The following is a 25,452-nucleotide window of genomic DNA, read 5'->3' as shown; positions in this document are numbered from 1 at the left end:
GAGAAAATCTGCAAAACCCCAGGGAGCCAGTGATGTGCAGCCCTCTCGGCTCCCTAAGGCTCTTCGCTAACACTGCTCTGTTGGAATCATTTAACACTCAAATATCCACCAACAGAAGAAAGCTGCCTTCAAAGACAAGAAGTGTCAAAGAAAACAAAAATCCCCCGAAACAAAACCATGATGTTTTACTCAAGGATGGGAGCATCTAGCAGAATTCCATCTACTTGCCTAAGCTTCAGGTCAGCATCCCATTTAACTTTTAAAAATAAACAACCAAATAAATATAAAAATCAGTTGAGGTAATAAAAATAGCCAGTATTTCTCACAGTAGGAACTGTTCTTCCTGCCGACTCTCCTCCAATTAAGATCAGCTTTTTTGCATTTCTGCTACTAGTTCTTCTGAGAAATATCTGCTCCTTTCAATTCTTCTCATGAGATTTTTCTTAAAGGTAATTCTCTGACTGCACATGGTGTTACATGTAGCAGATGGCAAAATCCTAAACCAAGTTATTAAATCGATTCCCTCCATCCCCCAAACACACAGTAAATCAACATGTGCTGATGTTTTAATGAATACAGACTCAGTTTGGGTTTATTTCAAATCCCACTCACACAAATGACAGCCCTGCTATTGATTTGAAAAGGAACATAAGCAAGCCTCACACCTCAAATGAACTGAAGCACAGAGACTGGGTCTACTCTTTTAAACATTTCCCATTTTCTTTGGGAATACATGTTTTCTTTATATGCCCAGCAATAAGGTTCTATTGCAGCCATGCCAGATCCTAAACGCCTGTTGAAAACCATCATACACTCTATGTGGTTCTTTCATCATATCTGCACAGGAAAAAACGTTCTAGCTTTTCTCAAGGAAAGTATGTGCCAAATATATGAGTTAAAGAATTCAAAAAATGAAAGAACGAGCAAGAGATAGTGATGTATCATAAATAACAATAAATACCACAGACGTCATTATCAACGAAATATTTACTGAAGGTTGCTACATAGCATTCTCACATACTTGGATACCAAAAATCGAACTGCCCCAAATTATTTGTCAGCTGGGTGAGGAGTATTAAAAATATTTCCCCCTATTTCCACAGTGAAAGAGACCCCTAGCTAGACACATCCCATGGGATTTACAGTCTTTTAGCAGTACCTAAACGGAGGGTCCAAGCTTGCAGCCGCCTCTGGCACCCCTCATCCAGGGTCGCTCATTCTCCCACTCTCGCTGAAGGAGCGCCACACCAAACTGTCTCCCAAGCTACACCTTAAACAGGAGGCAGTTCGGAAGGGCTGTGGAAAAGCAGCGACATTTACAATCTCTCATCCCTCTGAGTGTCAGGAAAGGAAAACACTAATAGGAGTCCCCAGCCATACAACATTAACCCTGTTGCTTAAGTGCCTGCGAGGCAGCTGCCCGGCAGAATGGGTCCCGTGGCCTCCCCACCGCCCTCCTCATCCGGCCAGCAGCTGGACTATGGTCTCACACCCTGGGCAGGTCCCAAGGCTATCTGTCACCCCAACCTGGTGCGAGCAAGCAGCCCCAAGGGAAAGGTGACCACTGCGCCCAGGTGTTACTTACTGCAGTTGGTTGCAAACCATATGTATAATGCACGCACATTAAACTTCCTCAGATTCAGCAAGAAGTGAAATTTAAAAAAAAAAAACCAAAATAAATTGAATAACTGGCTGTTTTGAACCTGACCTGCAGCTTTTCTCCAAAGTTGGTGAGATTCAAACCGGGGAGAATTAGGATGAAATAAAAACTGGTGAGCTAAAACAAGTAAAGTACAGCCACAAACAGTAACCTTTATACCAACATCTCCTTGTGACTGAAACTCTTTACCAGTCATTTCCAGAATGCCTCTGCTGCTTGGCTGACCTCAAAAATCAGATAACAGCAAAAACTAAACTTAAGCTTTCAAAGTAACTCCCTCCTGTCGAAGTATCGCTCCCTGTAAAAATGTATGGTTTTGGTATTACTGCAACATTTGGAAAAGCTCCAACTAAATAGCAATAAAACCCCATATAACAGGAAATGACCCTATGTTATCTTGCGCTGCTCTGCCCTGACAGGCTCCAGGCAGCTTATCCTCGCTATGCAACATTCTATTGACTATTATTAGGAAGCACAAAAACCCAGTCAGAACAAAGAACAAAACAGTTGGTAATGGATTTTTTCTTTTTTTTTTTTTTTTCACTCCGCACTAGTTTTAGGGATACAAGGTTCAGGAAAAGCAAACACAAGGCATTTCAGTTAGACAGATATATATAGATGCACACACACACGTACTTGTTTTGCGGCCTTTTTAATCCCCTGGTACCAGGGATACCATTGTCCTGTTACGGCTGATGTTTGCGTGCTATTAAAAAACAAGTTCTAGAACAGCAGGACTAAACTCCTGGTTTATTCATATGTGAATTTCATTTTTTCATATTTGCAACCTTCACATAATCAGTTGTATGACTATTTTTGGTGAGGGTGGGCATCACAGCCACAGCCTCTCAAAACCAGCACCTTTATCATACCAATTTATTCAAGAGTCTTACAATTTATGAAGAAACACGATTTTCATGAAGCAGGAATTATATTCAATAGTTAGGCATGCACCAACGCTATGAAAAGCCTACTTCCAGGTAATTTGGCTGACATCATGCCAAAAAATGAGGAAAACGGAGGAAAAAAAATCAGTTGCAGAGATGCTAAGCCAGTTTTACTGACTTCCCTGTTCTAATCCCTGGGAAAATACTTCCTCCTAGAAAAGATGTTATGTGGGTGTGCTTGAAAACATCTGAGACTCTCAAGGAACACTCTTTTTGTGGCACACATTGAAACATTTCTAAAAGTGCTAAATGACAGTTTCACAGCCACCTCTCCAAATTTAAATGGAAAACAGAACAATCCTTTCTCAAACAGATGAAGGCCAAGTTATCATACCTCTCCTTGAGCTTCAGGGACTGTCACTTAAAAATAGGACAAGATGACAACATGTCCCCTTTATTCTACTCTACCAGCCATCTCCTGCTGGTTTCCTGCTAACAGAGCTCTTACCCCTACCCTCCCAGGGACATTACATTAGTCACACGTCATTCTCCCTAGATCCTGGGCCACCAGAGCAAAAATACAGCATGCAATACATTCATTTACACTTTTATTAAAGAAAGGCGAGAGATTTTTAGTCTAGCACGTCATTCACAGCATTCTGTGAGTCTCTGAAAAGCACTTTTTAAGAGTTCTACAGAAACTCTATTAAAAAGCCTCTATATAAAAAAACCCCAACCACCAAACAAACAAAACCCAACCAACCAACCAAAAAAAAAAACAACACAATCTTAAAATGCAGCATTAGGGCCAACGCTTGCACTGGTTTTGAAGACATCTTTAGAAACTCTACCAGTAATAGTAGATAACTGCATCTTTTTCAAAGAATCATGTTTCATACTAGCAGAAAAGTCAGCACTTAATCCATTAATTGCACTGTTAAATAAAAAAGTAAAACCAGGAATACTGCAGTTTTTATGGCAGTTTTAACACTGTGGGAAATAAAACCTCACCAATTTCTAAAATTAAATACTTCGTACGCCCCTTAGAAAAGTTTATTCAAATACATGGAATTGTACAGCACACACATAGCACCTCAGGATATCTACACACCACTGCCTAACCACTATAAAATTATATCTTAGCATATATGGCTACCAGTAAGTCCCGAAGGGAAGCCAAGAACAACTCAACATGCCAGATATATATTCTGACGTGACTGGCCCAGCTGCTCCAGAGCAAACCGCACAGAGAAAGCCGTGCTCTCACTCCCAGGTCTCTGCCTCCCTTGAACTTGGGAGTGAAAAAGGGAAGGGGGATTTGCAAGGCCAACCTCAGAAAGCAGAGGGATGCCAAGGTGCAGAAACCTACAGTTTAATGACTGGCAGTCACAGACAGACTACGGGGATCTGCGCTGCACTGGGACTAACAGCCTCCAAGACTTAACTTCCAGAAATAAATACACACACACTCGCTCTTTATAAATATATATATTTTCATAGCTGTAGCCATGGGTTTCTAAAATGAGCATCAGTTTCCAAATAACTCTCCTTTTCAATAGAGTATTTTTTAAAAACACTAAAGAACACTGTACAGAAAAAGGCAACAGAAAAAAAAAACCAAAATGACAGATGTAAATATTATGTGAAAAAATATGACAGACAAGTAAAGGCAGCAAGGAAAATACCACTGATAGATGGAGGCAAGGTAAAAAGTGAGCCTGGAACCTAGCAACAAAGTGATATACACAGATTTGCTGCTAGGATTTCCAGAATTCTGCATCTAACTCTGCAAAATACAGTAGGAGAGTGTTAAAGGATTCAAGTAGAAACAAGATAAACAACATTACATAGAACACAAGTTTGGAATGCCTAGAATTCAACAGGCACCCAGAAATCATACTTACATTATTCTTCTGGCAAATAATTTCCTGGAATGAAAAAGAAGAAAAAAAAATAATGTTGATAGCACTGCACAACTATTAGAAAAGATATCTGATCAGTATGACTTGCTAATATTAACATTTACACACACATGACAGGAAAAGGCTGGTTGGCAGATGTTTTCTATGCCTGTCAAATCAATATAAATCAAATATTGTCTCAGGAGACACAAAATTACTATGGAACCAAGTAAATACATACATCCTATAGATATACATAGGATTATATGTATGTATTATATATACGTATATACAGATGCGCACATATACATACCCCTCCCTATATTAATTTTCCTAAAGGGATGCTGCCCAAAAGTTGACTGTTAATACACATCTACTCATACTTGAGAAGTTAAAAGTAGGAAGTAACATTCTGCTGCCAGCAGAAGAAACAGTGAAGAAGGGTAAGTGCAGTATTTCTATGAGGTTTTAAAATATTCCAAAACTGGTTGAAATTCATGTTGCTCTAATAAGTCTGATGCAAAGAATGTATCTTCACAGTTCAAACGTAAAGTTTCAGAGAACAAGAAGCTAGAGCACACACGGATGGAAAAAGCTGGTTCTTGCACACCAGTGTGGGTGGTACAGCCCAAGTGTGAACCACTTGTGGACACTGACCTTGCTTTCAGGAAGATTTGTCAGTAATTTCTGATCGCAGCAACTGATAACCCTGCCAGATTTATCAGGCAGCATTGCTACACCCGTGCTGCTGGGACTGCTGAGCATCTTCACCTACACCACAGCATTAAAAACCACACACAGTGCCAAACGAAGGCACCTCATACTTTCCACGTTGCATAAGTCAGGCTTCCATAAAACCACTCTTCCCCCTCTTGAGGGGGCATATTTCACACACTACTGTTGCTAGCTTTCCAAGCGTGGGACATAAACATCTCCCCTGGCACAGGCAGGGACATCCTTCACTAGATCGGGTTGCTCAAAGCCCCATCCAGCCTGACCTGGATCTTCATACAGAGGAACATTCCACCAGCAAGGTTTTACCTACATTGCTTTGTATCCCAGTTACCATGTGCTGCAGTTTTGCATTTCTTACATTTTCATGATCATTTTTAGTTTTTGAATTCACCACCTTCTCTATACAAGGTTAAAACCGCAGTGACACTCCCGCATTGCTTCTACTCTGTCTGATGGCTGGACCTAAGACAGGAACAAACATTGCCTCAGAAGATGCCCGGGCACGCCCATAACTACTTTTTTCAGGCAGTTACTAAATATTACAGAAAGGGTCTTGCTCTTCGATGACTTTCCTGCAAACAGACAAAAGCAGAAACATGGGCCCAGCTCAAAGCTAAAGGAAACTGAAGACAGTCTTCCAGTGGGCACTGTTCCAGTGGCAACTGGGACATCCAAGTCTCCCTGCGCAGAAATGGGCTTCCACCGACGTCAGTGGGAACCCTGCACACAACCCGTTTGCAAATCCAGCTCCTAAACTAGTAAAAAGTTCCCTTAATTGCCCAAGGAAGCCTGGTGCCTCATTCTAAGCGATTTTCAGTAGGAGTTGGGTATTTGGCTCCTTACTCAGTACAATGAAATTCTGCTCTGCTTATACTGTAGATCATTGTACTGGCACAATTGAATTCAATCCACAGATAGGTCTTTTGTCATTAGCAGCTTTATTTTTAGGGCTTTTATCCGGATACTCTTTGTTTTGCAAAAAGAAAGGAAATAATTGGATTGCAAGCAGTCCAGTTGGCCAAGAAAATCTGGAGGGAAGAAGAGGGGGAAGAAACTGAGTTACTCCAGGTATGTTCCTCCCAATAGAGGGCCAAGCTGCAAATAATGGTACAGAATCAAAACCAAATATCCTGCACTAGCCAGACGCAGTAGAAGCAAACCCTTCCTGAGAGGCGGCAGTGCCCAGATTGCAGCCTGACTCACCAAGCTGCTTACTAAAATGCTTCTTTTCAGCAATGCCTAGAATGGAAGTGCAATAGCATAAACCACCTCCTGATCAGAGCCAATGCATCTGAGGGAGGGGAAGTAACTGAAAAGACTGCCATCCAAGTTGTCTGCCCTCCCCCATCCCCACTGAAGTTGGTAAGCCTTTAGTAGAGTTAGCAGGAGGAAGCAAGTATCAACCCCTTGGCTGATACAATTCACAGCCCCATAGATTATCTGAAACCACCATCTTGCCTTAAACCAACCTACCGTACTGTGAACTGTGGCCCTGAGAACCAGGCACAAGTTTTGTTTTTACTAATTCTACTACCCTGATGGTAATCTCCAGCACAGCAATCCTGCAGGTACCTGATGCCAACAGCTGTAACTCAGCCAGACGCACCAGAGACCAACTGGGGCCCCACCAGGTTTGGCCACAAAGCTGCTAACTTTACACGGGAGCTAAAACTTAAGAATTATTTTGCCGCCCCCTACACACTACTGTTCTCCACCATTGTTATTACTGTAACAATTTACCCCAAACACCAGTAATTCCCTTGAATGATAAAACCACTTATTTCATTTCTCATCTGAAATTTCTCAGACCTCTGTTTCCATAAAAAGCCGTTTAACACCTAGGTATTTAACTGACCATGATAAGGTCATCTAAATCTTTCTCTAGGGAAAAGTAAACTGAGTTTTTCAGCGCTTCACTGTGGCCTTGTTTTCCAGGCCTCAGGATATTTTTGACACACTTTTGTGAACCACAAGCAGCATCTGTATTTCCTACGAAAACAGACAACCCATTTCAGGAGTTGGACCGACTGCGACTTCCGCCCTAACACACCATGTTTTTCCATCGAAAAGTACCTTCAGGGACTGCAGAGACTCCGCATTTGTGTCACAGTAGAGGATGATGTTGTTAGCCATGCTGAAGCTCTCCCTGACTCCCAGGTGGTAGAAGAGAGACGGCTGACGGAAGGCATCACTCATCTCTACGACAGCAATATCTGCGGAAAGAAAGGAAAAATTGTCAACGCCACACGTTTCTGACAGCCAAATACTTCTACACCATATCTCTTCAAACAATTTGCTTCGATAAGAAGATTTTAAGTAGGAAATAAGACATTTAGAGGGATTTCCCCATTTTAGCTGTTACAACTGAATTTTGAATATAGTCAGCAGGATGTGGTTTAATTTTTTCTCATTTCTTTCTTCCTTCCTTCCTCCCCCCTTTTTTTTCTTTAAATGAGACCTTCATTTCCTCAGGTAAAAAGGGGTAAAACATCGCTAATCAAGAAAAGGCAAAAAGTTCATTTAGTGCCTTGCAGAACAAGATTTGTTTGGTTAATTGATGACCTCATGGAAAAAAAGAAAAAAAATTACATTTGAGATGTATTTTCACACTCTGTGCAAAATGTAATAAAAAATCATGCAATATGTATACATCGCTGTATCTAGTATATAGATTCTGTACTAGAACTTTGAAAGAAAACAGCTGTAAATTGAAAAAATGGCAAAAGTAAAGGTCCAATGTAAACTACCATTCAGATCTATTTTGAATCATAGAGAAAGACCAGACAGAAAAGGACTGGGTACAGCAGAAGAGAAGGAAAGAAGTCAATATGTAAAGCCATAGAAATCCCCATATAAGAAAGAATTTTATTGTTTGGAAAATTCTGTTCAAAATAAATTTTACCTGCCTGAATAAAATTAAGCACATATACAGATGCTAACAGAACAAGGAATATAGTCCACAAATTCTCTTATAACGTGTGTTTCACTTGCCCAGATTCACACCAATGTAAAAGTAAAATAAGAGGCAGTTACAAGTGTCATCAGAAATAATTAAGCTTCTATTATATCCGGCAGCATATTTCCACTGAAAAAGGCTTGCGGGATCAAGAGAGCAAACCAGGAAAAATTACTCATCTCCACCTCTCCCGCAGACACCCTTCTGTCTTTTCACCCAATTCATTTTTTTCTGTTCTTTCAGAAAAAAAAAAAAATAAATTAAGTGAAATGTACTTCTGTGAATAGTAGAACAAAAAAAAAGTAGCCTGGTTTCCAGCATCTCTCCCTGCTTTCTCCTACCTGCAGATGCTTTTATGACAGAAATAAACAGATAGCAAGACAAGCCCTGTATGCAAAAAGCTTTCATACCCTCAAGTTTCTCTACTCTAACTGATCTAATAAGACATTCTACCTCCAACCACAACTTTTCATCTTGCCTATTTACATAGATGATTAAAACAGCAATGAAGATATTCAATGAAAGATAAGCCTCGTGGTCACGCTCTCAACTGGGAAGGCAGTACGCGTTATCTCTTCACGTTGTTGAAAAGTAACATCTTTGAGACATCTGCTCTTCAGTCATACTTTACTGTAACTGGCCTACAGGCTTAGAAATTATGAAAAAGCTGAAGAAAGGACAGATACACACAGGGGGATGACCAGACAACATTTGCCTATAAGAGCTTAGGCTCTTCAAGAAACAAGATTAAAAGAGAGGAGACTAACATGGTATTAAAAAAAAAAAAAAATCCCTTAAAAATCGAATATTAAATTATGTTTTCTAAAAGTTTCATAATTTGTGTTCTAAAAATCTCCCTCTGTCCAATTTCACATAAATATTTGCAGTGTGGATTCCATCAAATACATTTTATTGAAATAAAAAATGCAGTGCATTGCTAAGACCATACTTACGCTGACTTTCATTGATTTTAGGAAACTGAGACATCCCAAAAAGCAAACAAGAGTGACGATACTGCTACTATATTTTGTTTGGGTGAGACTAGGGCTTGTTTGTTTATTTTCTCTAGGATGTTGCCCTAATACAAGCTCTATTTTTAACTACTCTTATTCATATAGAAGTCTAACCTTGAGCAACTGTAAATCTATGGTACATTTCTGTTACACTGAACAGGAGGAAAATTTGCACAACTTGCCATAATTTAATTCTCAGATCTTGCAAGGTAACGTGCTCTCACTAGAGTTGCAAAACTAAGATTAAAAGAGAAATATTACTTAAAAAAGAAAAATAAAGTGATAGAGCCTGATCAAAGTTAGAAACAGAAAATGCTTGAGAAATCGTAAGTTAAAATGGCAAGTTCCCAGGACCATGAAGGACAGAATAACTCTTAAAAAAGACAAAATTATATACATGTGTGTGTATATATTACTGTCAAGATCAGCTGGCCAAATCATAGAATGGTTTGGGTTGGAAGGGACCTTAAAGATCATCTAGTTCCAAATGCCCTACCATGGGCAGGGACAACTCCCACTAGACCAGGCTGCTCAAAGCCCCATCCAGCCTGGCCTTGAACACTTCCAGGGATGGGGCATCCACAACTTCTCTGTGATTGTGTTAAATCCATTTAATACAATCTTACTTAGGGCCACACTGTAAGAAATATTCTTGGGTCCTGTCTTATCCCTATCATAGCAACACAAAAAAAACCCAAACAAAAGCCTTGAGTTACTTAAAAAGAGGATGGAAGGGCCACAAGAATAAGGAAACATCTGTAAGAAAAATTACACAAAGGAATTGGTATAAACTCTGTTGTGATACTCGTATTTCTTATGCAACTAAAGAGGATCTCTTTCCTTTACATGTTAAGACTTCTTTTAAATCCAAGCCTTCTCAATAATCTCATTTGATAAAGCAGTATCTTCCTTAGAAAAGGTCCAACTTCTGTGAAGTTTTCCTTCTCGCTCTAGCAGTTAGGTGTTTTAAGATGAACTTGCTCATTCATGATGAGATCAGATTTTGTCTATCCAATAAAAAGTCCTATACCCTAAACCAGCTCATCTGACAGACCCATTTCTCACTATCTTCTTTCACAACATCAGGAGATAAACTCCTCTGACCAAAGGAGGGATCAGCATATGGAGCACTGGTCAGAACTTCAGAAGTCAAACACAGAAGCTCATAAAATGAAAGCTCATAGGAAAAGGGTAGCGGTAATGATTCCTATAAAGCGCCTGAAATGTACAGTCAAGTGCACTATAAAGCAGCTAAATACTATATTCAGCTACGCAAGATATGATTAGAAGTTTAGTGAAGCTGAGCAAGACTTGATGGTTTTCAATACAAATCTAAGTCAAGTAAACATATATTGAAATGCTCACTAGTTTGGAAGAGCCAGGATTTAGCTAAGCCCACAAGAATTATTTGGTCATCAATACATATGCTGCCAGAATCCTATTTATCGGGCTCTCACTCTTGTTTCCCGCAGATGAAATTAATCTAATAGCCTGCTGTAATGAAAGATACATTTTTCCATTCACTGGAAAATACAATTTCTTAAGGCAAAATGGTATTTCAATAAAGATGGAAGAATTATCTCTACAGTTACACAGGAATAAACCCTCCTTATCCAAGTATTTGCAGTTTCAGTTGCAAGGAAAGCAAAACAAAAATTGACCAAGCATGGGAACCAGAGAAGAGTCCTCTCAACACCTAAGCCCTCAGGAGGAAGCACTCTGAAGAGCAGGGACTGACAATTCACTCCAAATGCTCTTGTACATCTTCTATGTTGCAGCAAAGGAAGTCTGTTCAGGCTCCAGAAGACTAATGAGCAGGGTGGGTGTGGAGGAACATTGTGCAAAACAGGAGCAAGAGACAGGGAAGCAGAAAAACTGTAATTCTTGCAACCCCACAGGTTGCGGGAAAGAATAAATTTTATCCCTTACTTTGGTTGCAGCACAAGATGGAATTTCACTTTCTCTGCCTCATGATAGTGGGCCTGGTTACAGATCACTGATACTATTTAAAGAAAACAGGGTTAGTATGGTCTTTGCCTTTGCTAGTCATCTTTGACATTATGCCTAAAGTCTTATAATAAATCTTACAGTAAGTTCTTGTGTCTTGCTAGTTTACGAACAAAAAAGTAAGTCTAGCCATAACTTTCTCTCCCATCTCCTTAAACAAGTGGCATGCCTACACAGATGTGACCAAAACGTATCATAAGCAGGAAACTAAAGCTTAGCTCTGGCCTAGGTAGCAGAAGCAGCATAAATACAGCACCAGGCAGTTCCGTCATCTCTTGGTGTCCATTTCCTAAACCACCCTGAGCTCTACCTGCCTACTGACAGCAACCAAGGTACCTGTGATGAAGCTGCCTACCTACACATGAGCTGGGTAACCACACTCGAACAAGCTGCAGACGTAGCAACAACCACCAAGCAGTCACACTCTATGTTATTAGGCTAACTAACATCTATACCAATAATAGCTTGAAACACACCGTCACACATTCAAGAGAACGAAATACCACTACACTGTGAATCGGCTTCTTATTAGCCTGGGAAAGCAGATTCATGGGATGGAGTTGGAGGCAGTCAACTTGACCCTTCTTGCCTGAGAAGTAGTAGAAGCTCAAGGACGTGCCTCTGTGAAGCCTGACACATATTACAACTGTGTTACCAACAATTCTCACCTACAGCGTAAACCCACTCAGTTCCTTTTAAACTATGCGTGCAAAGACTGAGAACTTCAGATATAAAATCTCTACTAGTTAACCTTTCTTAAGAAATGGTACAAATTTAAGATTATACATGATAACATGGTCAAGAAGGGTAGGTGTCCATTGGTGGATATAAAGCCCTTTGCTCTTGGCTACTGCCAATGCCTTTAGTCACCAAGAAAGCGACAAATGAAATGCAGTGGTCAAAGTTCATCACCTACTCATTGTTTAAAATGTAACAGGGCAAAGAAGAATGTTTAAACAAATGCTCTGAGATATCATACATGCACACCCTACTTTCTCATACTACCTGCTTACTACAGTGCTGCCAGGAAAAAATAGAGAGTACAAACAAAGCAGCTATAAAATTAATGAATGTTTATATTTGCTATTATCTTCTGATTAATTGGTATTAAACACACAGCCATTGCCTTACATTCATTGTCTCACAATTAATCAGCACAAAAGGAAAGCTGATAACGGCAACTTCTGAGACAGACTAATATTTACGGTTCTTTTCCACCTTGAGACAAAACTTATTCAGTGCCAGTCTGAACACTAAGCGCTTTTCATACTGCAGTAGCAGCTCTCCATTCAGCATCATAATGATATTTTCGACAAGCCATTTGCTATTGGGTAAGCTTTCAGAAACAAGCAAACAACATCCTTATCTACTTCAGCTTCTGCATGGTTTGCTACACTTGGCACGGATATCTTCCTCTTTACCCAGAGACTGCCCCGCACGAGGTAGGAAACCTGCTTTGGAAATCCCAGCACCACGCCAGTATGGTTTGGTATTTCTGGTTCAACCATGCAAACCACAGTGTCACTGACTTGTCAGCACCACTGGAATCAGACATTTCCCGTCAAGAGTGTCTCATACGTCTCCAAGACCGGAAACAATTGTTGTTTAGGTGAGGACACCTAAACACAGGGGAATGGCTGACCTCCCAGGAAACCCGTCCAGCTGAGCCAGTCTGTTGGGAGAGGCTAGCCAAAAAAAACCCTTTAGATATGGGGAAGGAAAAGCAGGTAATGACCGTACGGGTGAGTTAAATGTGCCATGTACTAGAGAAAAAGCACAGTTTTTGTAGAAGCTCCAATTGATGTGCAAAGTATGCTCAAGGGCACTAAGACAGAGACACGTGATGGACACATGCTAGTTCTTATCTAGCATAAAACATTATGATTCAGGATCCTTATAGTGATCCTGACTCAAGTGGTCTCATTTTTCTGAAATAGAAGCAGAGATTCTGATCACTGAAGTACAAACCGGCGCCAATCCTGCAGTGTACTCCAAGGGAAATTTCTGAGCACACATTCCCAGCAGATGCAACACAAGCCCAGCAGACTGGTGGGTGTCCCCTTCTGAATGCTGCGTAGCACAAAGTAGAGACAGAAGTAATTAGAGCACCTAATGCTTACCCCAAAAGCAACAAGTTACCTTCAAATACAACAGTACCATATTACCCTCATGCTGGTATTCAGCCCACCGCTCCCTGAGCAGCTAAACTGAGAATTCTGAGAGCTCTGAATTTCAAAGTGAACTTCTACACCTAGACCCATAAGCAAAAGGTATGATTTCACTTCAGATAAACTCTTTGAAGAGCTAACTGTTACTGTTAGGGGTGGTCCTGACCCTCCCCCACGTGTCTGTATCAGATCTAGCGTGGTTAATACCCAATGAGGCAAGTGAGTAAGTCTATCTGTTGGCTTGTTGGGCCGGGGGGAGTGCACAGGATCAGTTGCCCCCTGGCTCAGTTAGATGATCTCACTTTCCACCCACACAATCACTAGGTCCTATACAGAGAAGGCACCAGACACCCACAATATCTGCAGGGATGCAAAAGAATACCTCCTGAATTCTGCTTAAGATTGAGAGTCACGTATTGTTCCAGTGGTAAGGAAATTTTATCCTCCATACAGACATGGATGCAACACCCACTTGTTCAGGAACACCAGATATAACACCATCACAGGAGGAAGAGTTCCTTGAGGCACAATAGAGAAAACAAATAAACACACCACCCCTACCCCCCAAATCCACCTCATTACAGATACAAATTAAGCCTCTATACCCATACTGACAGACTCTGTATATGACCCCATTTAGATCTCTGGGAATCTGCTCAATAACAAAAATAAATTAGTTAATCACTTAAAAAGCAACCTTTCCTCTTTTTAAAACATTGCTAGTTGCTGATTTCTTGATAGATAAGGTAAGAGAGAAGAACTACTTAAGGATGACAGTGTGGCACAAAAGCAAATATGAGATGCCCCTGTATAAATTTAAACCAGAAATCACGATGTTCTGGAGCACCTCCCCAAATGTTTAACTGATCAGTGGTGTTTGCTCTGCTGTTGCATAGGAGCACTGCAAAACTTGCGCTCTCTCCCACAATACATCAAGGTGCTTCTTAGAAAAACCTGTGCGAATCGATTCCTGCCAACTTTTGTAGCTAATTGGTTCAGATCGTTCTCATCAAACCAAGTGCAGGACTTCACCGAGCAGAACCATCCAGACAAGGAGGAGAAAAAACCCAACCGATTGTTTTTTTTCTTTTTTACAACAATAGCGTTCTAGACTGAGAGCCTCCGAGTGAAACCCTGGCCTTGGTGACTGCACTTCAAGTACGTGAAGGGAAAAAAACTTCTTGCTTCTGTAATCCAAGGCTGATGGGAGCAAAGCAGAAGGTACTTACTGGAATAAAACAGCAGAAGCTGGCAACTAACTGGTAACACAAAGAAAGTTCATACCGATGGTTAGAAAAGGCATGAAAAGGGGAAAAAACGCACATGACAAACATAAAACGGGAGTGTGTAGGGATTAATACAGCAAACTACATGGCACAATCTAAATGACTATATCAATGATCTGAAGACAACTGGAACAATACAGAGAGACTTTCTGCTGAAGGGAAAAAAAAGAAAGCTTGAGATTCAAAAAATCCACTCTCTCTTGGCTGAAGACAAAAGACTGTAACATTATCACATGATTCCAACCCCCAACAACTGAAAAAAAACAAAACCCCACTCTCAGCTTTATGCACGTGGGAGGAACTCAGGATTAGGCAAGAATAAAAGATGACAAGCAAACAAAGAGCCATTTATTTAAAAATAACCTTAATATGTTCAGGCTCACTGCATCTGTATCAATCCCAGTGAAACAGGCTCCCTACTGCCAAGAACACCAAATAATAAATATTATCTCAACTCCAAACTTTGCATCAGAAAAAAACTCAGAGCTCAAAGAGGTAACTAATGAGGCTCAGCTGAAGGCATGAGCACATTGCAGGGACAGTAAGTGTAAGGACCTGTACCAAGTGTTAATGTGTTTTTAAACAATCTACAAACACAACAGCAAAAAAAGTCATGGAAAACAAGGCAAACTGTAGCAACTCAGTACTTCTACATTTAGAAGTTTTGTCCTGAGGATCCATATCATTGCAATTTTTTTTTTCAATGAAGACCAATCACGTTTGGTTTGGAAGGGACCTCTAAAGGTCATCCAGTCCAACCCCCCTGCAATGAGCAGGGACATCTTCAGCTAGATCAGGTTGCTCAGAGCCCCATCCAACCTGACCCTGAGTGCTTCCAGGGACGGCACATCTACCACCTGTCTGGGCAACCTGTGCCAGTGTCTCACCACCCTCATTGTAAAACATTTCTTCCTTATATCTAGTCTAAATCTACCCTCTTTTAGTTTAAAACCATTGTCCTTTGTAATATCACAGAAGGCCCTGCTAAAAAGTTTTACCCCATCTTTCTTATAAGCCCCCTTTAAGTACCGAAAGACCAAGCACTCCTTTGGCCTGGACAAGATCTTAAGCAGACAAAAAAACACAAAGAAATAAATAAACAAGAGATGTGATGGTATCTGTTGATTATTTTGGTTTATGTTTTCAAATTAAGTGCCTTTAAGATAAGAGAGGAAGGACTGATTATTCTTTCTCTGAAGAAGTGACTGAGACTACCCAAGAAGAAAGTACTTGTGGGACCACCGCTGTACCGACAGAAGAGCTCAGAAGAGTCCCACAAAAAGCAAACAGCCAAGCCTCAGAGGTGACAGAAAGATTTCCTAAAGTCTAAAGGAACTGTAGAGAGTTTGCCACAGCTCCAAAGGCGCAGAGCCACCTGAAGGACAGGAAGGGCAGGAGGAAAGTTGATCAAAAGTTCTTTTTATTTCTGTTTATTCTGTTCTGTTTATTTCTGCCTTAGTGACCTGAAGCTTTCTCCACCTAAGAGAAGTATTCTAGCTTTTATTCTAATAAAATCTGACTATTTTCATTTATAACATGGTTATATATTTGGCTTCTTTGAGCAGCTCACTGAGACAAGAATGTCCAGGCAGATCCACCTCCAAGTTTCAAAAAACAACTCTGGTTTTTCATTGCAGCAGCTAGAGGAATCAGATCAAAGCTCTGTTTAGCTCAGTATCTCCTCTCTGCCAGAAGCCAGCAATCACTTTTGTAGAGACTGTAAGAATGGGGCAAATAAAGACTGACCTTTCTCAGTCAGCAATCCAGTGACATTTTCAGAGAACTTTTGAGCTAACTAGAAAGCTGAAGAGCAACAACTAATATAGCGCTTAATATTGTGTGAATAATTAGAGTTGCTTTTCTTCCTATGCATTACTTTGCATTCACTATCACTGAACTTTAGCTGTCCTTTACCTGCTCATTTGCCTGCTATCTTAAGACCTTCTGCAATTTTTTACAACCATTTTTTTATAGTTTTGACTAGCCTGCACATCAGCAAATATTGCCATCCTGCTGTTCACCAGCAGGAAGTTTCCAGATCAGCCATGAATCCTCTGAAAAGCCCAATTCACAAAGAAAGTACAGAGCAATACTTTCACCAGCACATTTTCCTACTGGCAACCTTGCTTCATTGCAAAATTGATCTTCTGTTCCATTCCTTTAAGAACCCATTCATCTGAAGAGAGTAAAGATGTCATCTCCAATTATTTTGTCTCTTTAAGAGTTTTCGGTCAGGTATTCCACCAAAAGCTTTTTGACATTCCAATGTATTGTCTTGAATGGACCACCTTTAAGTACAGTCTCGCCAAAGAAGTGTGATTTCCCTCTACAAAAAAGCCATGTCAACTCTTCCCTACTGCCAGATTTTATCCACATGTCTATGCAATGTATTTTTGATTTCTATTTTCAGCCCATTTGTCTATCTCCCTTTCCTGTGCTGCCAACATCAACTAAAGTTGGAAGTCATGCACCATAATTAACAGCTTAGCTTGTTTCAGTTGGAGGTCTTTGAGAACTTTTGAGTCATCATCACCTAGTTCCCATGAGTTGTTACTGTTCATTTTAAAACAACTCCTCCTGGCAATTTGTATCTGAGGCAGGTCCTCACCTTATCCCTTTAAAGAAAGTCTTTCTTAAGATCACAGCAGGAAAGATGCATCTTTCTAAAGTCCTCCTTTTCTATCTTGACTGCATAAGATCCTTACCTTGCTCCCTGTTGGTGAAGCATTCAAGAATGCTTTTTTTGTAGTCTATCTTCAGCAAGTATTGCTAAAACTCTTCTGGAAACTGTCTTACTAAGGCTTACATTTATTTTGCCATAGTTCATAGTTTTTTTTAACTTGTTTCCTCATCTGGACAGAAGTTCTCCTTTCAAAGGGCATCATTCCATTCCTTCATCCTCTTGGCAGTGCCACCTTCTGTGGGTTACTTTAAAATTTCTTTTAACATGTAGCATGCATTTTCTGGAAGCAATTTGCCTTAAGATATCTTCATGCTATCTGAAAGTTTCTCCTCTTTTTAGTTACTCCTTTCAATTTCTTGCTAAGAAGCTTGCTTATTTTTACACAAGCTCTGGTAGAAATGTGATCTGCACCAAGCCAAAATAACAGGCTAAGACAGGCTGAGGCAGACTGTGTAGACCCTTCTGAAGATGGCCAGAGCCATGCCCATTAAGCTGCTGAAAAAACAAACCCAGAAGTGTTCCTAATATGAAGACGCAAAATTTTTTCTTACAACATTATTTTCAAGCCATGGGAGTTAACATTTCCCAATCCAGCGATACCAAAAATGGTTTAAAGACAGAAGATTCATGAGCAGCAAGCACAGATTGAAAAATAAATACATAGTATTTCAGGAATATGATGAACAGCAGCTGGAAGGCCTGGACAAAATGGGGATCTTCCCAGGCTTCTGAAAATTTGGAAGCAGAAATATTTGAAGAGATGTAAACAAAGACATTTGTTAAATGTCTTCACTTAGTCAAGAAAATATTTCTGTCCTAATAAGAAAATATCTCTCATAAATACTACAGTATTTGAGAATTTTAGGTCCCAAGTCTCATCATAACCAAAGGTACAAAGTACGTCTACCATCGCTGGTTCTCACCACTCTCTCCACAAAAATCTCTATGTTGCAGCATTTTCAATACTACGTCTGGTGTTTTCCCAGGAACAGAAAGACACAGAAAAAACTAAATTTCCAAGGGCTTAGGATTCTCATGTGTCATGTTTTCTGATAGAAAATACCATCACATCTTAAAAAAATGCATGAATCTTTATTCATTAGGCTTGATCCAGAAAGAAGTACGTTCTTAGTAGCTCTGCTGCAAAGTAATCGTAACAATTCATATTCTGTTAAAAAAAACTGATATGAGAAGTCTCATCTAAAGTATCTGATCATTAACTATTGAGCTGGCAATATGCTGTGTTGCTTAAACTTAAGGCTGGATCCAGGACTTAGGAATTTAAACTGCTCACTCCTACGTTTTGCAGTTGTCTCTTGAACATTTTAAGATAAACTCCAAGTTCTGTGAAAACCACACAGTTTTTTCTTATAGGATGAGAGTATTTACCCATGATTCACTGTCAAACTGCAGCACAATATCACAAGTGCAAAGTCATACTTACATTCCCGAGTTGTAGGTCAATATGGCTAGAATTTGTTTATGGCACCCATTTGGGAAGCACCCTGAAGGACAGGAGGGAAACTTGGTCTGAAGTGAGACTGACAACATTCAATAAACGTGAGAATTTATTATCCCCCTATGCTTAAGGGTGCTGAAATAAAAGGTAAAACTGTCTAGACAGCATACAGGAAAAAAGGAAAAATATTATTATATTTTGCATATACTAGCAGTCACAGAACAAAGGAGCCAGCACTGTAGGCTACTGCAAAAAACCCCCACATTCTGTACTGTGTAAAGGGGAGGTTCATATGAAAAACACAAGATGTTATAATTCTCCTCTACCTGGCACTCATAAGGCATGGAATACTGTGCACAATCTGGGGCATAATTGAAAGAAGAAAGTCAAACTGGCAAAGTATCTAGAAGAAAGGAACAAAACATGAGAGTGATGACAGATCTAAAGACACACGATTAAGGAGGAATTACTGAACACACCAGAGTTGTTTCATCCATAAGGAAAAAAAAAATTATTGCTGTACACGTCGTATGTCCTCACTGCATAAAATGTTGCTGCCAAGCAGAATCATAGAATGGCTAGAGTTGGAAGGGACCTTAAAGACCATCTAGTTCCAACCCCCCTGCCATGGGCAGGGACACCTCCCACTAGACCAGGCTGCTCAAAGTCCCATCCAGCCTGGCCTTGAACACTTCCAGGGGTGGGGCATCCACAGCTTCTCTGGGCAACCTGTTAGAGCGTCTCAGCAATTGTCTTCTCTGTGTTTATGAACAATAAAAGAACAATAGGACTAAATAAAAATTTACTTTAAATTAAAACATAGAATAACATTGTAGTAGTTTGTTCTTTATTTGTTGGGTTTTTTTAAACATCTCTTAAAATGCGTTTGCATCCAAAGTAAAGGAGATTTAGAACAGATTTTGGGAAAAAACTGGCTATCTTTAAAGGCAACAGTGTCCACGCAAGGTTTAGGGGAGGTTGAAGACTCCTTGCTACTGGAAATTTCCAATAACAGATTGGATTCCTCATGGTGGGGTGGAGTCATCAATACCTGATCCATCCCTGGAGTTCAAGGTGGATTAGTGACTCCATGGACTCACTGCCAACCCTACATTCTTCTATGATTTGCATTGCCCGTTTCATATTTGCAAACCACACTATTCTCATTTAACAAAAAACATACTGCACTGCTGGCTCTGACTTCACACGATTAGGACACCAACTTTTTCAGTTTTCTTCATGCTTAAAATGCATTCATAGCAACGTAATGATGCTAAAATCAGATAGAATAGGAATGCTTTTATGCCAATATCTACCCTGCAGGCATTCCAAACAGTCTGTATACACAGGTCTGATGTAGAACATCTTGATTATATATCAGAGGAGCTTTCACGGAATATAGAAATTAATATAGAAGCAGACAACAAACAGCTCCAGCAGCCCAAGACCTCTTTTTATTTACTCTTTACAAGAAAATGCTGTTATCTGGATCAGATGGATGAAAATGGGTAAAGAAACCCCTTTCAACCTTCTGTGAAAGGAAAAGACAAAATGGAAAATTTCCTTTGAGGATGCTCAACCGCACTATTATTTGTTTCAGCTCAGAAAGCAAATTGCACAAGAGTAAAACAAGATGTTCCATGGAAAGCGCTCCTTTTACTCCAGCACGTTCTAGATGTCTCTCACGTACTTTCAGTGTTTTTGCACAAATTAAGCGTTGCATAATACCTCCACACACACACATCCCAACCAAAAGAAGTTCCTAGAAGCACCTTCTATAAAAATCTTCCTCATGTGCCCAAGTTATAGGAGTTGTAATGAAGGATGTTGCCTTCAGAAGTACTCCGTATTAATCAAACTTTCTTCCACTCAAGTCAAAGGTAGTAACTGAAGGGCAAAGGCATTAAGTTACCAATAAGAACTTTTTAAAATAAACCACCCCCATCCCACTTGCAGAAAATTGTCCAAAATATCCAGAGAGCCACAATTAGTTTGTATCCTTTACTAACATCAGCTACATCAACAGAAACTATTTTTCACTGCTTTTATCCACCTCCAAACAGGCACCACTTTAACCACAACAAGTAAAACATAGTTGTCAGAAACCCGACTGTGAAAAACATGTGCTAAAGTATCCCTAGGGATATCCCCACCATTACAGAGACAGGTCACCAAGAGGAAATCAAGTTAAGATAAGCTTCATTTCACCAGAAACCAGGTTGCCTCAAGTACCTACGAGGTCTCAGCACATCCTAGGGAGGTCCTCTCGGATACACTCATCAGTGGATCCTAGTCCCCCTCCTCCTGATTCTACTCTATAGGTCTCAATTCCAGATTGCTGGAATTCATGCTTCAAAACACATCAGCTTAAACACTGAAATCCCTGGCTTCACTTTGAAGGTGATACACAAATTAAAGATGCAGAACTACTGCCAAAGAAAAGCATCCTGACAGGAGAGCTCTTGGAGCTCCTCTGTGATGAAGCTAAGGAGGCCAGCCAGGTGGCCACACAACAGTGCACAAAAAACACATCCCAAAGCTAACCTGGCACTACACTTATGGACAGTTTTCCTGCTATTTCAGATGCCAGTGTAAACCAGTGTGCTTCTGTGAGTCGGTTTATGTTAGCTGATGACCTTGTCCACCTGGCATTAAATAGATCAGCCTTGTTCATCATCATCATTTGCATCTACTTCTGGAAAACATATACAATTTCAATTATTTTGCAAATTAGTTAAAAAAATTTCCATCATCTGTCAACAAACTGTGTCAGTTTGGTCTTAAGGGTAGCAGCATTAAGTCAGATCAAAAAGTCCACCTAGTCCAGTACCCCTACCACTGCCAACAGCAGTTATTAGGGAAAAGAAAAGAAACAGAGCAACTGCAGAACCACCTGGTACATAGAATCACAGAATCTGTTGGGTTGGAAGCGACCTTTAAAGGTCATCTCGTCCAACCCCCCTGCAGTAAGCAGGGACATCTTCAACTAGATCAGGTTGCTCAGAGCCTCATCAAGCCTGGCCTTGAATGTCTCCAGGGATGGGGCCTCCACATCTCTCTGGGCAACCTGTTCAGAGTCTCACCACCCTCATTGGAAAGGACTTCTTCCTGATGTCTAATCTAAATCTACCCTGCTCTAGTTTAAAACCATTGACCCTCATCCTATCACTACATGCCCTTGCAAACAGCCCCTCCCCAGCTTTCTTGTAGGGCCCCTTCAGGTACTGGAAGATCACTATAAGGTCTCCGTGGAGCCTTCTCTTCTCCAGGCTGAACAACCGCAACTCTCTCAGCCTGTCTTCATAGAAATTCAAAACCCCAAACAGCTCCTAAGTCATTTCATGTGTCCACCACGCATAATAGGTCTCAGCAAACCCATCCCTCATGAATTATAGTCCTTTTGAAGACTATTTAACTATGTCCTTGTATGGAAAAGTGCTTCCTTTAGCTTCTTCTAAAGTTGCTTGCAGACAAGAGCTAGAAGGCCAAAATTTAAAAATGAGTAATTGTTCCTTAATCATACATTCCTTCTCATTCCTGATTTTAAATTATGTCACCTTTGCCTTTGTTTTCCTTCTGAAGAGACCGTATCTATTCAGTCTCCATCTGCATAGAAACAATTCCATGAATACTTCTGACAATCCTTTTTTCCATTGTCTGTGTCCTCCACTAAGTTACAAATCCAGTTTTTGAAATGAGATGAGCAGAGATGCATACAATAATAAAGATATGACACATCACACATTTATACAAGTGACTTTTCTAGTTCTTCCTCTGTTTCTTTCCTAGTAACTCCTGATGTTTTGATTTATTTATTACTCCCAGGAGGTTTTCAGAAATTTAGTCACAATACCTCTAACCTCTGTTAAGCATCCTAACAGATTAAAAAATAAGTATTTTGTGTCTCTGCCTATTCATTTGCTTTTAAAATCAGTCTAGTGACCATGCTGGCCAATGTTTCTCAAAACAACCCCCTATAAACACTAGTTTATCAATTGCGTCATTGCTCACGGGTTTCCAGGTAGCAAAGCATGTTCTTTCCCTACAGGCAAAACAATAAATTCACCATCTGTAGCACATGGATTTATTGTGCTTTATTGTCTACATGCAATGTCCTAAATATTCATTATTTAAATTCAAAAGATTATTTCTAATTTTTCCTACTCATCTGCACCTTACAAAGCCTATTTATGTCCCATTTCAAAGAAACCTTGAAAAGCAGAAAGACACATCAGTATCTGCGCCCACCTCTCATATACCTTACCCATTACTAGCTCTTCCTTTTAAAAGAAAAAATTAAAATTGGAAAAAAAAACCACACGAAAACAAGAGAAAACACCATCACTTTCTATCATCAACAAAGGCAAGCTACAGAATTACAGTTAAGTTGCTTTTTCCACTTAACACTAGTACTAAAGGCTTCACGAGTCAAACATGACTTGAAAGCAGGTAGGACAACCCTCCCAGGGTTTGGTGAGACCTTACTGATGCGGAAGTCTTAAGCATGAATTTTGCATGCAGCCCTCCTTGCAATTTAGCAGGAAAAAATCTGAACCCTTTGTACCACCTGCAGCACTCAGCCACACAAATCAATTTACTTCAGTCAGCACAGGGAAAGTGCAGAGTAAACACCTGATTAAACTTAGTTTGAGAGATCCCCTGGGCTCCACCAAAAACACTGCATAAAAGTATCTACTTCACACAGAAAAGAAATTCTCATATTTAAAGATGAGACTATAGTTTGGAGTATTCAGAAATTAAAAAAACAACCCTCTATCAGAATCTGACATACATCACTGACACAGCACGTGGCACTATTACTTAATTCACAAAAGATCTAGACGGAATCAGCGTCCCACTTCGCAAAGTGCATCCACAGCATGGATTTAAGTAATCTTGCCCTGTGACACAAAAGCCTCGACTCTTTTTAAATATTTAAAGTGCCTTGTTAGAAGCTAACAAGGACGAGGAGTTTATCTCCAGCAGAAAGGAGCAAAGTTGCAGCCTCGTGTACACTTGCAGACGTACAAGTTTGATTATAGTGCAAGTAGTATTGCTAGTTGCAAGAAAGTTTGGAATGGCTGTTTGTTTGTAAATCTCATCTCTCACTGGCGCTTGAGGATGATAATTACAAAAGTTTTGGATAAAATAAAATAAAATAAAATAAAATAAAATAAAATAAAATAAAATAAAATAAAATAAAATAAAATAAAATAAAATAAAATAAAATAAAATAAAATAAAATAAAATAAAATAAAATAAAATAAAATAAAATAAAATAAAATAAAATACCCTCATCTAGGAAAAACTAAAAAACCTGAAATTTTGAGACCGTTAGGCTTACAAAATCTAAATTAATTTAGAAGACATACTTGAAGCTGAAATATACTAGTTTTTCGTGCAAGTTGTGATCCTGATCCAGCTTCTTAATTTAGGTACCCAGTGCACGATCACTGAATGCTTGGAACTGGTGGCATAGAAGCTTTATTAGACCCAGAGCATCTTTAAGTTCAGACAGACACAGATTCATCCAGGCTGCTTTATTCACCTTCAGATTATCTTCCTTTTACATAAACCAACTTTGAAATTGATTTCAGAATTTGAGATATGACTCCCTGCTTTAGCCAAGCGGAGCACAGATCCACAGATCCCATAGCTACCCCTCATGTTTCAAGCCTGTCATTACCCTGACAGGGCGAGAGTATCAGCAAAGGGGAGAGGAGGAGGTACGTGCCTTACTCTTACCGAGGAGGAAGAAAATACCTGCCTGTGCGCACAGAGAAAGTTAACTTAGTATTTAATTTCCTGGATTTTCACAGTCAAATTTCCTGAGAAGCAACTATTAATTTGCAAACCAGCACAGAAAATACTATATACCTAAAGTGACTACTGGTCTCACGACCGCACCATCTGACTCTGCCCAGCCTCACAAGTAACCGCACTATTGCATCCCGCAGCAGAAAACGGATATGACTCATCTGAGTTAAATTCTTAACGCTTGACATGATGGCTGCTAATTGCTGCAAAAGGAGATTAAACAGGTCTGATAAGCAGGTCCGCATTTGGCTTTGTCAATGGTAACTCCAGGTGGCCTGCAATAGCTATGATTTCATTCTCATTCAATTCAGTTTTACAGCAAAAAGAATTGCCTTGACTTACTGTTGCTTTGTCACTGTCTGTATGAATACACAAATGGACAAACTTTACTTTCAAAGACAAACCATCAAATACATACGATTCCAGCACTAAAAGCTGCTTTTATTTTGCCACGACACTGATTTAGAATTACTGCAATACAGTCTAATATCCAGCCATTCTGTAAGAGTTTTTAAAACTTTTCTTCTGATTTGATGTTAAGGATCATAGATGTTCTCAACTTCCTAAAAGAAATGAGTCATATCTAAATCAACAATGATCACAGCAGCAGCACGTCTAATCTAGCCGGCAGCTCACAAACTCTGAGGAAACCTGAATTGTCTCCTCAGCTCCAGCTACAGTCCACTGCCAAACCTCAGGCAAGTTACTTTACTCTCTGTCCCTTTGGTTTCACTATCCTTAAAATGATACGCTTGCTGTTCGTTCCCTCTATTAAGTGCTTCAGGATCTATAGCTGAAGTCCACAAGCAGACGCATCACCCACATACAGGAACCATCAGCATCGTAGCTGGTAGAAGCAACTTTGAGATAAAACACATGA

General features: G+C 39.9%; 1 protein-coding gene across 1 annotated transcript in view; it reads right to left on the bottom strand.

Annotated features, from left to right (window-relative positions):
- The window catches only part of MAP3K5 (mitogen-activated protein kinase kinase kinase 5), a 106,593-nt gene that overhangs the window by 65,780 nt on the left and 15,361 nt on the right, over positions 1 to 25,452 (bottom strand). Inside the window, exons 2-3 of the mRNA XM_074580618.1 lie at positions 7,257 to 7,396; positions 4,452 to 4,475 (exon numbers count right to left, since the gene is read on the bottom strand). Coding sequence (XP_074436719.1) covers positions 4,452 to 4,475; positions 7,257 to 7,396 — 164 coding nt within the window. The remainder of the gene's footprint in view (positions 1 to 4,451; positions 4,476 to 7,256; positions 7,397 to 25,452) is intronic.

This window comes from Larus michahellis, chromosome 3 (genome assembly GCF_964199755.1).
Source record: "Larus michahellis chromosome 3, bLarMic1.1, whole genome shotgun sequence".
In the NCBI taxonomy this organism is placed as follows: domain Eukaryota; kingdom Metazoa; phylum Chordata; class Aves; order Charadriiformes; family Laridae; genus Larus; species Larus michahellis.
The sequence above is the reverse complement of the archived record's forward strand: the minus strand, read 5'-3'. Positions and strand labels throughout refer to the sequence as shown.